This window comes from Coniophora puteana (genome assembly GCF_000271625.1).
Source record: "Coniophora puteana RWD-64-598 SS2 unplaced genomic scaffold CONPUscaffold_3, whole genome shotgun sequence".
NCBI lineage: Eukaryota > Fungi > Basidiomycota > Agaricomycetes > Boletales > Coniophoraceae > Coniophora > Coniophora puteana.
Genome location: NW_006913055.1, coordinates 1,930,325 through 1,944,771, shown reverse-complemented (window position 1 = coordinate 1,944,771; position 14,447 = coordinate 1,930,325). Strand labels below are relative to the sequence as shown.

Sequence of the window (14,447 nt, the reverse complement as noted above, 5' to 3'; positions counted from 1 at the left end):
AGGGGCAGGTCCTGTCGACGCCCGAGTCCTTTCCCTTGTCAAATAGTAAGTAATTAATGGACTGTTGCTTGTTAGAGCTTGTAACAACCGGTACCGATCGTCTATTACATCCGAGCCACCCCTGCCTCTCGCCAACTCGTCTCGGTGCCTCGCTTGCCTCTTTCTCCCCGACCACAATGTCTCTCGCGTCACCCACCAAGTCATCAATCTGGAAGGGCAAAGAAAAGGCCATGGACGAGGACTACGCGGATTTGCGGCCTGTCATCACCTACAGACATCTTCACTCGCACAACCTCGGCGTACGCGATCCACTCCGCGTGGTCGGCCTCTGCGACAGCGACGCGTTCTACGCCGCATGCGAACGCGTACGGCTCAACTTGAGCGAAGACGCGCCGTTGGTCGTCCAACAGTGGGAGTCCCTCATTGCCGTCAGCTATCCCGCGCGCAAGTATGGCATATCCCGCATGGACAAGATCAAGGACGCCAAAAAGAAGTGTCCTGACCTCGTCTCCGTCCACGTCGCGACATACAAGGAGGGAGAGAAGGAGCCGGGTTATTGGGATGATATAGATACGCGAACACACAAGGTGAGTAGGTTATCTGTACCGTTTCATACAACCTTGTTTCGCATTGCAGTCCTCGGCGTTCATTCTTACAATACATGACTGATGTCAAGGTCTCGCTTGATCTGTACCGACGAGAAAGCGCTAAGATTATGAATGTATTTAAAGAGATGCTACCTAATGGCGAGATTGGTGAGGCATATGTTTGGTTAGAGGGACATTCACTCATTCACAACGAAACCCCTATCCAGAGAAAGCATCGATAGATGAGGCGTTCATCGACTTGACTCAGCCTGTTCGAGACACTATTCTTGAAAGATACCCATACCTCGCGAATATACCCCCAAATGCACCGCAGGGAGCCGACACGCCACTGCCATCTCCCCCACTCGAACTCGACTGGGCTGACAAAGTGCACCTGATCCCCATATTGCCAAGCGACGATGGCGACGATTCGCCCAAGGACGAGAGCGAGTTTCCGCCGACCTGGCATGACGTAGCATTATGTATAGCAGCAGAGTTTATGACGAAGATGCGCAAGCAGGTGCTTGATACCCTCGGATACTCGACGTCGGCGGTGAGATTTCTCTTGCATTGATAAACCTGCCTTTCCTGAGCTTACGAACGCAGGGACTGGCGAGGAATAAGGCGCTTGCTAAGGTTGGTGTATTTGGTTTGTTATACCGAGCAAAAATGCTGAGTCTCTAGCAAGCTTAGCGCCTCCGTACGGAAACCGAACGGCCAGGTAATGCATTCGGTCTTGCCCGTCTATGGTGTGCTGGATAGGCTCATACTGGGTCGCCGTAGAGCATTCTGCGCAATGACGCAATACCGAATTACCTTCGACCGATGGCATTCCAGAAAGTATGGTCCGAGTTACATCTTGTTATACGCGCAGTTGTGTTGATGCTTTGCAGATACGGTTCCTTGGCGGTAAGCTAGGCAAAGCTTTTGCCGACGAGTATGATGTGTCCTCGGTTGGTGATATTCTGTGCGCCATGTTATTGATTTCCTGCGTGGTTTGTGTGTCTGATGAAAATTTAGTACGGTCTCTCTCGGTGCGTCGAAGGCCTTGGAGTTGTTATGACATAAAGCTCAGGTGGTTCCAGATGAGATGCAGAGCAAGTTTGGCGAAGAGTCGTTGTGGGTGTATGAACTTGTCCGGTACGTGATCCCATCGCTGCATTGGTCGTCTTCTCAGCATACACAATGCTAGTGGTATTGACCGATCAGAAGGTATGCATCATATGATGGCGTGTCTCGTGGACATGAACTGAGATGTTACCAGTCAAAGAGAAAACGGCATATTTCAAGAGCATGCTGGCGTCCAAGAATCTCCCCAAGCCAATAACCAAGTCCAGCGAGGGTCCACAGTGGATCCGGGTGCTGGCAGCAGAGCTAACACTGCGGCTGAACGAAGCGCGAGAGACGATGCCATCGCTATGGCCAAAGACGATAGCGCTTCATCTTCGCAAAGGTGAGTGGTTAAGTGTTTGAAGCAGACGAGGAACTAGACGAGAGATGCCAGGCTATGAAGCGTCGCGGTCGAAGCAGGCGCCTTTCCCTTTTGTGAAGGAAGTGACGGTTGATATTGTTGCAAGCGCGGGAAATAAGTTATGGAAGGAGATGACGGGGAATGCCAAGGATGTGAATGTTGGCGCGTTGCAGCTGTCGTTTTCCAACTTGGGAAGAGGAGAAGTGGGGCAGAAGAACATCGACGGCTTCTTTCAGCAGTCGACGAAGCGATCCCGGGAAGATGCCGAGGATGATCAGCCATCCGATACCATACAGGGTCGTGCTTCTAGCTCATCCCCTCAGTCGCCGTCGTCATTTGTGTGCAGTCGCTGTAAAAAGCGGATCGAACTTCCGATTCATGTCGTGGAGATCAGGGGCCATGATGCGGAGGGTTTAGCGGAGACAGTAGCCGCTCTCCGTGCAGAGCATGACGATTTTCATTTCGCACAGGATTTGGCCAACGCTCCCGAGACAGACCAGACAGGTCCCGCCCCAAAGCCGTCAAAGCCGTCGTCAACTGGTCGGGACACCAAGAGGCGGAAGAAGGCAGGGGAGCCTTCCAAAGGCATAGCGCGGTACTTTAACAAGGCAGGATGATACGTTGATGCGAATAACATTTTCGTATTTCGGTGATCGACAGGTGCGGGGCTGTGGTTGTGGCTGTGATGTGTATCAGGTTCGTTACCGAGTCCGAGACTTAGCAACGGCGCTGGATGCTGTCCTGTGTTGTGACAGTTGACTTGGACGCTAGTCGCATCACCCGCACTGGTGCATATATCCACTCCATCATGGCGCCTACTCTCCTTGGAGGCTCCTTCTTCCCCCCGACTTCCATCCTCCTTTTTCTTTCTTCCCTCAGACGCTGCCTCTGGTCAGGTAGACTTTTCGGCTGAGCCGCTCACATTCACCTTCGTTCTTCCTTGCTGTCTGGTACAGTCTTTTTGATAATCTTCCTTCGACTACTCCCTTTTCCTGCTTGTTACAATGTCGGCATCAAACGAACTATTCACGCCCTTTACCTCAAGCCAATCTAAAGGCGTATATGTACGTCTTTCGTTCATCACTCTGATTTCACTCCTTTCCTCACAACACAATTTCTAGATTATTGGCGTCTTCGCCTTATTGTCGACGCTTGCGTTCCTGTACAAGTCGTTCCGCGTTGCACGCGCTTTCCTACAACCTTATACTCGTGGACAGTCCAATGACAACAGATCACTCGAGCGCCTCTTCTTCCGCACTCAACTTGGCATATATGCTGCCTGTCTTGTTCTAAGCAACGTCTTCCTTAGTCTTGCTGGTCTGATCGAGTTCAACTGGGCAAATGACTTTGGTATCTCTCAAGGTATGCTCTCCTCATCTCATCACCCAAATTAGATGGAACACCAATCTTTTGTCTGCCTGTAGGATCTTTGTGCAGGACGCAAGCCGTATTCATGCAAATTGGTACATGGGCTACCTCTTACTTCACGATCGCTATCGCACTTCACACGTGCAACTCTCTCATTTTTGGCGTTGCGAGAACACGCTGGCTCAGTCGCGTTGTTATCAGTCTGGGATGGGCCATCTCTATCGTGGCAGGTACGTGAAGCCTTTCGTGATAGCCGAGCACAAGCTGAATGATGGCGTTCAGGTATAGCACCTTTTAGCAACGATGCCATATATGGACCAGCAGGAGCTATCTGTGGTGTCACCCATGGTTTCAGCCAGTATACATTTGTTCTCGAGGCTCTCCCGGTGCGCATATATTTTGCATGGGCGTGGTCTTATTGTGCTAATCGCGGTATTATAGCTAATTCTGGGCGATGTCGCCTCCGGTGTATTGTACTCCACAATTTTCCTCGTTCACCGTGGAAATCTTCGTGTCAAGGGCGGGCTCAGGTTTTTCAAGACGAGCTCCTCGCGCCGTAGTGCACTCGAGGATATTGAGGAATACCAGAGCTTCATTGGGGCTGTTGCAAGTACTTTGTTGTGGTACCCGATAGGTAAGTCCTGTGATGCTGCTTGAACCACTCCAGCTGATGAAGATGTTGTAGCGTACGCCGCGTTGTTATTGCCTCACCTTGCCATCGCCATCCGTTCAATGACCAGCACTGTTCCTTTCAACGTGGCTGTGTTTGCCCACATCTGCTGTTTCCTGCTTGGCAAGTTCTTATCCTTGTCGGGTCCTGTTCTCTTTTGCTCATACGGGACACAGGTCTCGCCAATGTGGCTCTTTTGTGCAACACTTTCAGAGAGCTCAGTCCATTCATTCAGGCGCCTCCTTCCGAGAAGAGCTTCGACGATCAGGAAAAGGCGCCTAGTGATCTGTCTGGCCTCCCTTCACGTCCACCCGTAGCTCTTAAGCTTCTCAACAAGGAGAACCGTCTTTACGAGAACCATCGTCGCAGTAGCTCGTCTTCAAGCACTTCGTCTCGTCATTCAAGATCTAGCTCGTCGGGCTCTAGCGTCGGTTCTGAGTCTGAGCTTCTCAAGTATGACAGGCGCAAGACCTACCGCTTCGCCCGAAGCAAGATGTCAATCGATGCTACTCCGGCTATGCCTACCGGTGCTCTGCCCCAATTCTCCGTGGGCATGCCTATGGTGGCTCCGGCTGAACTGCAGCGCCAGGGAATGATGGCCGAACAGGTTACAGCTGAGGGTGTCACCTTCCAACTTGCTGTGCCTTCGGTTTCACCGCTAAACAGCACATCTCTTGCGGCTATGAGCGCCAGCCCCTCTTCTCAACTGGCCATTCCGACCTCAAGTCTTACATCCGCCCTTCGCCGCCAGATTGCTGAAGCATCCGGTACCGAGGACAAGGAGCACCAGGAAAAACTGGCATCGGACAACACCGTTCCTCTCATTGAGATCACCGAGGATTCGCCCGTTGACAACCAAAGCATTGTGCAGGAAGAGCGGTCCGCTTCCCCAGCCCCTTCTGAATCATCGCAGAACAAGATGTCGCACAAGCCATCTGGTAAGACTGCCTCTCGCGTTCCCATGCTCCCTATCTCTGGCCATCTTGGTGCTTCGCCTTCGTCGCCGGCCCCTCGCTCTTCTACTGCCCTACAGTTCAGCCCGGCTGCCATGCCTCAATCTGTCATCCCGCAGTCTATTCTTCCTCAGTCCACGTCCGGTAAGAAGCTCGCAGTCCCGGGTGGCGCCAGGAAGGCTTCACGCAAGCCTACCCCCCTGAACCTCCCTGCACCGACCACGTTCGCTCCCATTAAGAAGGGCAAGTCCACGGCTGATAAGTCTGCTGTGCCCAGGTCTGCACAGGAAATCACCATCACCACGCCTCTGCACTCCGCCACCGCCATCCGTCCGCTCCCTCATGTTCCGGAAAGCCGTGACAGCTTCACGTCGGCGTACTCGCACGTCATGCGTGAGGCGACGTCTGCTCGTCTCTCGAATGCATCGTACACTTCACAGTCGAGCTACTCGAGCACAGGCTCCTCGAACGCGGGTAGCGTGCGCCGCCTCCCCACGCTTCCGCCCGCTGCCGAGAGCAAGACTGCCTCCGTGTCGACTTTCGCAACGAGGGCGGACGCGAGCCGTCGGACCACCGCCACGACGATGTGGTCGCAGGACAGCGCTGAGACCGACTCCAGGCTACCCCAGGACACCAACGCGATGCAAGCGTATGCGTCGCTTCGTGCTGGTGCGGACTCTCCTGGCGAGTAGGCTATTCCATAGCTAGATAGACATTTTGCGCGCGTTTCTTTGGACAAGGTGATTGCGATGGAGTTGGACACGTCCTTATAATTGCATTGAATATGTACATGTATTGAAGTAGCTGTCGTTCGCTGATTATTGACTTTTTAAATCCTTTTTGCAATTGGAAACTTTTGCTTGTACCTTCAGAATGAATCTTGATACCCTTTTTCTCTGAAAAGTGATGACAAAACAAGATGATGCTCGTGTCGCGTGGTCTGCCGATCGGCAAATGAAGTCATTCCTGACCTGCACTTGACTGTTACTTATATAGGTCCTCCGGCGGTCGTGAACACAGCAACTATCATGGCTCTGTCAAACTTTGGCATATATCTTCAGCGTTCAACGAAGTTGCTCAGGGACAACAGCGTCAAAAGTGAGCTGGCAGCTACTCATAACAGACCTCCTGGCTAACCTCGCCTCGTCCAGTCCTGCGCATGGAGGGCGCGAATATGCCCAACCATGCCCCTATGACGTTGTTGTCCCTCCAGAACCGCGAAGATATCTCACACTTTGCGAGTGGATGCGACGCCGACATTGGGGGGACTTCGTCCGTTCGCCTCGATGCCGACGAAGACGCGGAGAGAAACGCGGGGAGCGGGAGCCCGCTGACGATGCGCTTCTGGGGCGAGATGAACTTGACGGTGAAGCCGCAGCTGCAGGGCAGGATAAGAGGGGGATATGCTGGGTTCCGGTCAAAGGTGCGTTGTATCCCTGGTCTATATACATTAGCATTGCTGATTCTCATTCCGCTAGCCACGCCCGACGCTGTTTGGGGAGCTGACGGACGATGTGTCGAATCACAAGTATCTGGCACTGCGTATGCGGCTAGGAGGGAGCCCACGGACGCGCAATTCGTACTTTGTCAACCTTCAGACGGACGGTCCTATCACCACGGATCTGTGGCAGCACCGACTGTATTTCCAGCGGAACGACGGCGGCTGGGAGGACATCTTTGTGCGTGTTCGCTCCCTCGAGGACTCCCGTGGAATGCTCATGCGTCTGTCGTGTAGATACCGCTCGAGAACTTTGTGCTCACCAACACCGGCGAGATGGTCAGCGAGCAGATTGAGATGCTGCGCGAGCGGGTGCGCACAATAGGCATCTCACTCCTCGGAGGCAACAGCGGCGTCTCGGGGCCGTACGACCTCGGCATCGCGTCAGTACGCGCAGTGAACGAGGAGGACGTGACAAAACCTCCGTGTATGTTTGCTACTACGTCATCATGTACGCCTGTAACTCACCAGTCCGTAGTGGAAAAGGACGTGCAGAACTTCCACAGGAGTTCAGTGTGAAATGACCAGGGATGGAGCACGCTTCATCCTTTTTGACCTCACGATGCATACTTCGCTCATCGCACACAGCAGGGGCAGGAAGACCTGGCCCGGGGCCAGAATATATATGTACAATTTGATAATCCTCATAAAAAACTATGTTCTCCACTCATTAAGGTACCAAGAGGCGACAGGGAAAGAGGGAAAGGGGTGTAACCAAGTATGCTAAGACAACATCTTGTTCCAGGTCAGCGGGACGGAAGAGGCGAGTAAGGAAAAGCAAAAATAACGAATAACGAATCTAAAAAAGCGCTCAAACGACAACGCATCCACTGCAGCAGCCACCATGTTCTCCCTCGCCGCCCTGGTTGCCATTACCGAACGAACCACCAGGTGCTCCGGGTGTGGATGACATCATGGGGCGACCGGTTTGCTGCTCCTGGAAGAAGAAACGTTATGAGTGCCTCAAGTAGCAAAGACTGTCAAGAGGACGAACCTTGTTGTATTTCCTGATCTCACGGACGAGGTTGCTGAAAGCCTCGTCGACGTTAATGCGCTGTTTGGCAGAAGTCTCAATGAACTTGCAGCCAAAGTGCTTTGCAAGGTCACGGCCCTCTGTCGGTCAAACCAAAAGTCAATGCTGTGACATCACTTTGGATAGTAGACACGGACCGTTCATGCCCACTTGGCGCTCGTACTCGAGATCGCACTTGTTGGCAACGACGATGACGGGAAAGGAGTCCTGGTCCTTGACACGGAGAATCTGCTGGTGGAAGATGCTGATTTCCTCGAACGAGTTGCGCGACGTGATGGAGTAGACGAGAAGGAAGCCCTCGCCGGTGCGCATGTACTGCTCACGCATGGCTCTGGAAAGTACAGCATAAGAGAGCCACCGGGCGAGTGCGAAATGCGCGGACGTACCCATACTCCTCCTGACCTGCGGTGTCGAGGACATCGAGCAGGGCGACCTCCTCGTCGATGACGCACTGCTTGCGGTACGAGTCTGATGGATTAAAAATTAGCCGAAAGAGGTGATGGATGGGGTGGAGCGGCGGGAAAGAGCGGACCTTCGATGGTGGGATCGTACTCGTCGACGAAGTGACTCTGGATGAACTGGATGGTGAGGGCCGACTTGCCGACGCCTGCAAATGCGGGATGAGAAGGTGAAGAATGGGGAGAAGATGGGAAGACGGACCTCCTCCGCCGACGACGACTAGCTTGTACTCGCGCAAGAACTGAGCCTGTCAGAGATGTGATGTGTCAGTATGAATGTGTATGTTTGTGGGTGCAGCAGAGTGATTCATACCCTGGACATTGTGTGATGAGGGGAGGTGGCTGTTGTACAAGAAGGAGCAGCGGAAGAGGAAGGCGAGGTGAGCAGGAGAAAGAAGGGCGGGTGGACGTGACAGCAAAATGGCACAAGCGGGGGCCACGAGGGATTTTGTATTAATATTATTACACGTAATTCCACATTTATCCCAAACTAGATCGGTTGCTGTACTATGTGATGTGGCTAGCGCTCAATGGCAAACCATATCTTGTCATCCATCGACATATCCTCTCTCACACAGCTCACTCCTGGCCAGCCTATTCCACAATAATTCACCTCTTGCATCTTGTGCGGCTTACTTCAAGACTCCTCCATAATAGTCATGGTTATGCTGTAGCCAAATGAGCATGAGTGTATGCCACGGCCAACTACTTCGCCCGCATCAATCAACTCACTTTCTCTGCCGCACCCCGGATCTGTCTAATCGGCACAGGTACGTCCACTTCCAGTATGAACACATCATGTTCCCCGTTCCTGTATTTTGGACAACTGATAGACGCTTATATCTAATTTGGCACCTGCATTCTATTCCAGCACATATCCACACGCGGTGAGCTCAGCCTTGAGCTTGATTGCGACCACGCTCACTTCGGATGTCAACATTTGTCTTCATTTCCCCAGATTGCCCAGAGCCAATCGTGAGTGTGCATGGCACACCAAAGATGTGCCACGCCTCGCTCGAGTCGACTCGCTTCGCAATATCCAGCTTGATGACGGGCACAATACTGCAAATGTCCGTGGTAAATACAGTCTGTCCGATATAATTGTCAATAGCCTGGGGACTTGAGTTATGCCGGCCAACTTGCTATGCAACTCTACACCAAAGTACATCGGCCGTGACCGAAGGCAACGGGGCGCCATGGATGCTATCAATGTTGATTATTGACTAAGAATTGCCTAGAGTACACTATAGGTTCATGTCGGGTCACGGTCCGCATCGTTCTTCGCGTTGCACGCGCAGGGCCAAGAGGCCCGAGGATCACTAGCACTTCCTACTCCGTCTTCTTGTGGTCACCGGCACCGTACACCAGCCTATCCGTTGCTTCTTTCTTCCCTCGGATGGACAGCCACAGCCCCCATACGGGCGTGAAGAGAGGGATGAACATGGCAACGCGCTCTTGGTATGCAGGATATGCCGCTGTGTACTTTCCTCGGGATACCGACTCGCTGAAGAGTGTGCTCGAGTAGAACAGCGACGTGATCACCAGAGATGGAAGAAGGGGGGTCAGGTCGGTGATCTTGTGGGGAGGGGCTGTGAGATGCGGGGACGCAGGAGATAGGATGGGAAAAAGGTTGATGAGAATCTAGTACACGGTGAGGAGCACATGTCAGCGCTGGTCAGGAGTCGAGGCAAGTACACAGCTCACCCAAAAGGTTTGTTCACACAGAAAGTTGGGGTGCCTCGACCAAGCCCACAGCCCGCGTGTGACGAAGCCGCGTTCAGCGTCTTGTTTGGTCCATTGGATACGTGCACCGGGCCATTCATTGGCGTTAAGAACGCCGGAGTGCTTGTAATTCTGATAGGACCACTGCTGGTTATCCGCTGTGAACTGGACTACGTTGGTCAAAAGAGCGAGGGCACAAAGAACGTAGTCCGAGGTACTGAGCGGGCTGTGGGGCTGATGGACAGCCATGTGAGTGGGTAGTGGGAGAATAAACAGGATGATGTTCTGGATGATTGCTGTGATAAGAGGTAGTCGTCATGTTGGCTGTTGGTCTTGCAGAGGAACAGATGGAAGCACAGACCGATGAAACCAAGGTTGAAGATGTGCCACAACACCTTGTTGGGAATCTGCTGGCGCAAGAGCTCCCAGCGATAGTCCTCGTCTTTCCTGTACGGAGCAATGAGCGACTATTCGGGCGAGCAGCTGTGTAACCTACAGGCTGAACAGACCACGCCTCCAGGTGTTGTAACTCAAGCTACAATGCTATTAGTACACGTGTAAATGTAAATCAACGAATGCTTATTACCGGTACATCCAAAGTACCTGCGGCAACAGTATTGATATTAGAAGGAGACTGGCACGTTAAAATAGCGCTGACAATTAAAGTGGCCATCATGACCGCCCTTGGGCTGAAAGTGCTAGCAACAAAGTAAGGTGCGTTGGATGGCGTATACGGAAAGAGAGCGAGAGCAGAGTTTGGCCAAAGTGGAATGAGAGCATAGTAGACAGCATAGACGGTCGGGAGGAACGTCCAGACTCTGTCCGCTTGAGAGACGTTGCCTGTGATGAGAGACAAGAGATATAGGGTGGTCGTAATGGCCAAGCAGAATTTGACTGGCCATACGAGAGTGGGTGCTGCTTGCTCTAGTAATTGCAGACTCGCCATGGTGTTGGTCGAGGTCGAAGAGAGATTTAAGAGGTTTATAAAGTGACCCGTCGTCGATCAACTTCCCCTGTGCTTCGGATCGTGTGACGTCGTTGCAACCCGTCGGCAGGCTGCTCACTGACCCTAACCCTAGCCTGCTTGATTCAAATAGGGCAGCCCCCTTTCAAGGGTTATGTCAGCAGTCTGCTCACTTGCACTGACCACGATGTCGACGACCATCCTCTTCTCGACTTTTCCTCCCTTCCCCACCCTCTCCCTCTCTGTTCCCTCCGAGACGCGTTTTGAAGATTTATACACCCTTTTAAACGACAAATACGACGATTTACCAACCTGCGATGACCTTCTCATCTCCCCGCACTCGGGTGCCATCCCCGACTCCTCGACCCCACTCTCTGCTTTGCATCCTCGAGATGAGGACGCGTCCTCGCTCGTCACTCTCAGAATTACTCCCCGCCTCCATGGTGGCAAGGGTGGTTTTGGCTCCCAGCTTCGTGCCGCTGGTGGCCGCATGAGCAGCCAGAAGACCAGTAACAACGACTCCTGCCGTGACCTCAGTGGTCGCCGTCTTAGCACCATCAAGGAAGCTAAGAAGTATGTCCTGATGTTGTACATCTTATATGTGATACTAATAGTAGTACTTTAGGCTTGCCGAGTATCTTGAAAATGAGCCCGCGCGCAAAAAGGCCGCCGCCGAGGCCCAGAAAGCCAAGCTCGAGGCTCTCGAGAGAAAGCTCGGTATCATGCCCAATGCTGGCGAAGCTTCATCATCAAAGCTAGGAGACTCTGAGCCAGTAGCCGGGAGGAAGCATCGCTTCGACGACACCGAGTATCTCGAGCAGAGTCAGGAGCTAGTGGACAATGTCAGGTCCGCCGTCACAGCAGGTTCGTCCATACGCTATTTCTGTCCACCTATGTTATTTATCCGTATCGCATAGGCCTTCTGAAGAAGAAGAAGAAAGCTAAGCTAGGCCACTCGTCAAGCTCTCCCGACGAAGCGCCCAAGGTCGCCAAAATGAACCTGGCCACGGCATCGGAAAAGGTGGTCGAGTCACCAGCGACGGCGCCTGTAGCAGCAGCGGCAGCGGTCGCAGTTGGGATTGCGAGTGCTTGATGGGACCTTTGGCGTGAATGATGGTGTACTTAGCATGTAATATTACTATTCTTTGTTGGCTATCTTAAGGATGTTTAGAGTGACCATGTGCGGGTAAAGCGAACCTGTCATGTTCCTGGGATTTGCCATACGCGAGTTATAAAGCTTCTCCTCGTCCGTCTCCTGAGTCCTTCGAACGTCGACTTGGACATCTTCGCCATGCTCCCTCGTCCACGCCTCGCCCAGGCCACGGGCAGGCTCAACTTAGCTCGGTTTCTTGCTACTGTCGCACCAAATGGCTCTCGAAGACCACAAACGGTCATCGAAAAAGTCGTACAAAAGTACGCGGTCGGTCTCCCCGATGGAAAGGTAGTCAAGGCAGGGGACTATGTCATGATACGTCCAGAACATGTCATGACACACGACAACACCGGTCCTGTCATCTCAAAGTGTGCTTCAGTTTGTTTGCTGTATCCCCTTGCCATTACTTACATTCGTCTGTCACTAGATTCAAGTCCATAGGAGCAACGCGTATCTCGAACCCGAAACAGACCGTGTTCACGCTCGACCATGACGTGCAAAATAAGTCTGACAAAAACCTGTCAAAGTACGCCAACATCGAGGCGTTCGCAAGACAGCACGGCGTCGACTTCTACCCCGCTGGCCGTGGTATTGGACATCAGGTTCTCGTGGAAGAGGGGTATGCCTTCCCCCATACCCTTACTGTCGCCAGCGACAGTCACAGCAACATGTACGGTGGTGTCGGCTGCGTTGGTACACCCATCGTCCGTACGGATGCTGCCGCCCTATGGGCGACGGGCAAGACCTGGTGGCAGGTCCCCCGTATGGTCAAGGTCGAGCTCCGCGGGAAGCTCGCACCAGGTGTCACGGGCAAGGATATCATCGTCGCTCTCTGCGGTTCGTTCAATCAGGATGAGGTCTTAAACGCTGCCATTGAGTTCACTGGCGATGGTGTCTCGGGTTTGGCGGTGGATGACCGGTTGACCATCGCGAACATGACTACGGAGTGGGGCGCTCTTGTCGGAGTCTTCCCCGTCGATAACACTACTTTGGACTGGTATGAGAAGACACTCAAGAAGCTTGAATTCAGAACTTTTGCTTCGCCCTCATCATCGCTGCCTCCGGCACCCGAGCATCCTCGCATTAACCGACGCCGTTTGGACGCTCTCAAAGCGACGAACTTGACGTCTGATGCCGATGCTGAATACTCGTCCCATCTTGTCTTTGATCTCTCGACTCTCGTCCCTCACGTTTCCGGCCCTAACAGTGTCAAGGTTTCCACGCCTCTGCCAACGCTGGAAGAGAGGCGTATAGCAATCCAGAAGGCATACCTCGTCAGTTGCACCAATTCGCGTGTGTCCGACATTGCAGCTGCAGCGGAGGTCATCAAGGGTAAAAAGGTTGCGCCCGGTGTCGAGTTCTATGTTGCTGCCGCGAGCTCTGCTGTTCAGCAAGAGGCTGAGGCGCTTGGACACTGGGGTACTCTCATTGCTGCCGGTGCTAAGCCCCTCCCAGCTGGCTGTGGCCCCTGCATCGGTCTTGGTACCGGTCTTTTGGAGGAAGGCGAAACCGGCATAAGTGCGACGAACCGCAACTACAAGGGTAGAATGGGCCACCCCAAGGCTCTGGCCTATCTCGCCAGCCCGGCCGTCGTCGCTGCCAGCGCTGCCAACGGATACATCTGCGGACCCGCCTCGCTCGAACCCGAGGCGCTGCCCCCCGCTCGTGCCCCGACGTTCTCGATCGCGACAGACGAATCGGCGGCTCAAGCCGTCCCCACCCAGGTGGCCGAGGAGCCGCTCTACCCCGGCTTCCCGGCGGCCTTTGCTGGGCGCATGCTATTTGCGCCGCAGGACAACCTGAATACGGACGCGCTCTACCCGGGCAAGTACACGTACCAGGACGACATCACGCTCGAGCGCCAGGCGGAGGTCGTGATGGAGAACTACGACCCCGCTTTCGCGGCGCACGTCGCGGGCCTCCGCGCGGAACAGGGCGTCGTTCTTGTGTCGGGCTACAACTTTGGCACAGGGTCTTCGCGTGAGCAGGCCGCGACCGCGCTGAAGGCGGCGGGCATCCCTGTGGTCATTGCGGGCTCGTTTGGGGACATTTTCAAGCGGAACGCGATTAACAACGGTCTGGTGTGCCTCGAGTGCCCGGAGCTCGTCGCGGACCTGACTGACGCGTATGCAAAGGGCGGCAGTCGCGGAGCTGGCGGGAAGGAGAGCGAGTTGACTGTGGACAAGGGTCACAAGATAAGCATTGGGATGGTGGATGGGCAGGTTGTGGTGACGAGCCTGCAGGGCGACGTGAAGAGTTATAGGGTACGCCCCGTTGGTGCTAGCGTGCAGGAGCTCTGGGTGTGCGGGGGACTCGAGGGATATGTCCTCAAGTCCATACAGGCGGAGGCGTAGATTGCGTTTTAGATTTATCATTGTATACTTTGCTCTACCAGCTTATGATTTGTTGCACAAAACAAGCAGAATCAGAGCCTTTTTGACTTCCTGTCAATGAGCTGGATTGTGATATTAAGTCAAAGGGATTCAAGTCCCCCGGCAAGGCTCTGCACAAGCTTCGTGACCAGACTGTGTAAACGAGCGGGTTCAGACCCGCTTCTATTAGTGTGAGGG

At 53.6% G+C, this 14,447-nt stretch overlaps 7 protein-coding genes across 7 annotated transcripts; 5 read left to right on the top strand and 2 right to left on the bottom strand.

The window, feature by feature from the left end:
• Nucleotides 1–176: 176 nt before the first annotated feature.
• Nucleotides 177–2,675, top strand: CONPUDRAFT_151238 (DNA polymerase eta; the record flags this gene model as incomplete). The annotated part of the gene is made up of 12 exons (XM_007767778.1): nt 177–587; nt 677–755; nt 815–1,140; nt 1,194–1,223; nt 1,276–1,308; nt 1,371–1,427; nt 1,481–1,554; nt 1,608–1,621; nt 1,673–1,727; nt 1,780–1,799; nt 1,852–2,040; nt 2,092–2,675. The coding sequence occupies 12 exons, from the start codon at nt 177–179 to the stop codon at nt 2,673–2,675; spliced, it is 1,872 nt and encodes a 623-aa protein (XP_007765968.1).
• Nucleotides 2,676–3,484: 809 nt separating this feature from the next.
• Nucleotides 3,485–4,337, top strand: CONPUDRAFT_29572 (uncharacterized protein; the record flags this gene model as incomplete). Its single annotated transcript, XM_007767036.1, has 5 exons — nt 3,485–3,656; nt 3,709–3,812; nt 3,868–4,060; nt 4,112–4,240; nt 4,273–4,337. Coding segments are annotated over 5 exons (663 nt in total), but the record flags the coding sequence as incomplete, so codon positions are not given.
• Nucleotides 4,338–6,077: 1,740 nt separating this feature from the next.
• CONPUDRAFT_51577 (complex I intermediate-associated protein CIA30) lies at nt 6,078–7,066 on the top strand (the record flags this gene model as incomplete). The annotated part of the gene is made up of 4 exons (XM_007767173.1): nt 6,078–6,147; nt 6,201–6,472; nt 6,528–6,728; nt 6,785–7,066. 4 exons carry the CDS (start codon nt 6,078–6,080, stop codon nt 7,064–7,066), a joined length of 825 nt encoding a protein of 274 aa, XP_007765363.1.
• A 292-nt stretch (nt 7,067–7,358) lies between these two features.
• CONPUDRAFT_88491 (ras-like protein) lies at nt 7,359–8,360 on the bottom strand (the record flags this gene model as incomplete). The annotated part of the gene is made up of 7 exons (XM_007767777.1): nt 7,359–7,484; nt 7,542–7,660; nt 7,718–7,911; nt 7,967–8,048; nt 8,113–8,187; nt 8,241–8,286; nt 8,352–8,360. 7 exons carry the CDS (start codon nt 8,358–8,360, stop codon nt 7,359–7,361), a joined length of 651 nt encoding a protein of 216 aa, XP_007765967.1.
• Nucleotides 8,361–9,367: 1,007 nt separating this feature from the next.
• On the bottom strand, nt 9,368–10,706 carry CONPUDRAFT_88490 (DUF1295-domain-containing protein; the record flags this gene model as incomplete). The annotated part of the gene is made up of 6 exons (XM_007767776.1): nt 9,368–9,679; nt 9,743–10,045; nt 10,156–10,207; nt 10,257–10,295; nt 10,347–10,363; nt 10,419–10,706. 6 exons carry the CDS (start codon nt 10,704–10,706, stop codon nt 9,368–9,370), a joined length of 1,011 nt encoding a protein of 336 aa, XP_007765966.1.
• Nucleotides 10,707–10,911: 205 nt separating this feature from the next.
• Nucleotides 10,912–11,641, top strand: CONPUDRAFT_50655 (uncharacterized protein; the record flags this gene model as incomplete). Its single annotated transcript, XM_007767119.1, has 2 exons — nt 10,912–11,297; nt 11,350–11,641. The coding sequence occupies 2 exons, from the start codon at nt 10,912–10,914 to the stop codon at nt 11,639–11,641; spliced, it is 678 nt and encodes a 225-aa protein (XP_007765309.1).
• A 339-nt stretch (nt 11,642–11,980) lies between these two features.
• On the top strand, nt 11,981–14,307 carry CONPUDRAFT_119840 (homoaconitase). The gene is made up of 2 exons (XM_007767775.1): nt 11,981–12,245; nt 12,305–14,307. The coding sequence occupies exons 1-2, from the start codon at nt 12,016–12,018 to the stop codon at nt 14,229–14,231; spliced, it is 2,157 nt and encodes a 718-aa protein (XP_007765965.1). The 5' UTR covers nt 11,981–12,015; the 3' UTR covers nt 14,232–14,307.
• Nucleotides 14,308–14,447: the final 140 nt, after the last annotated feature.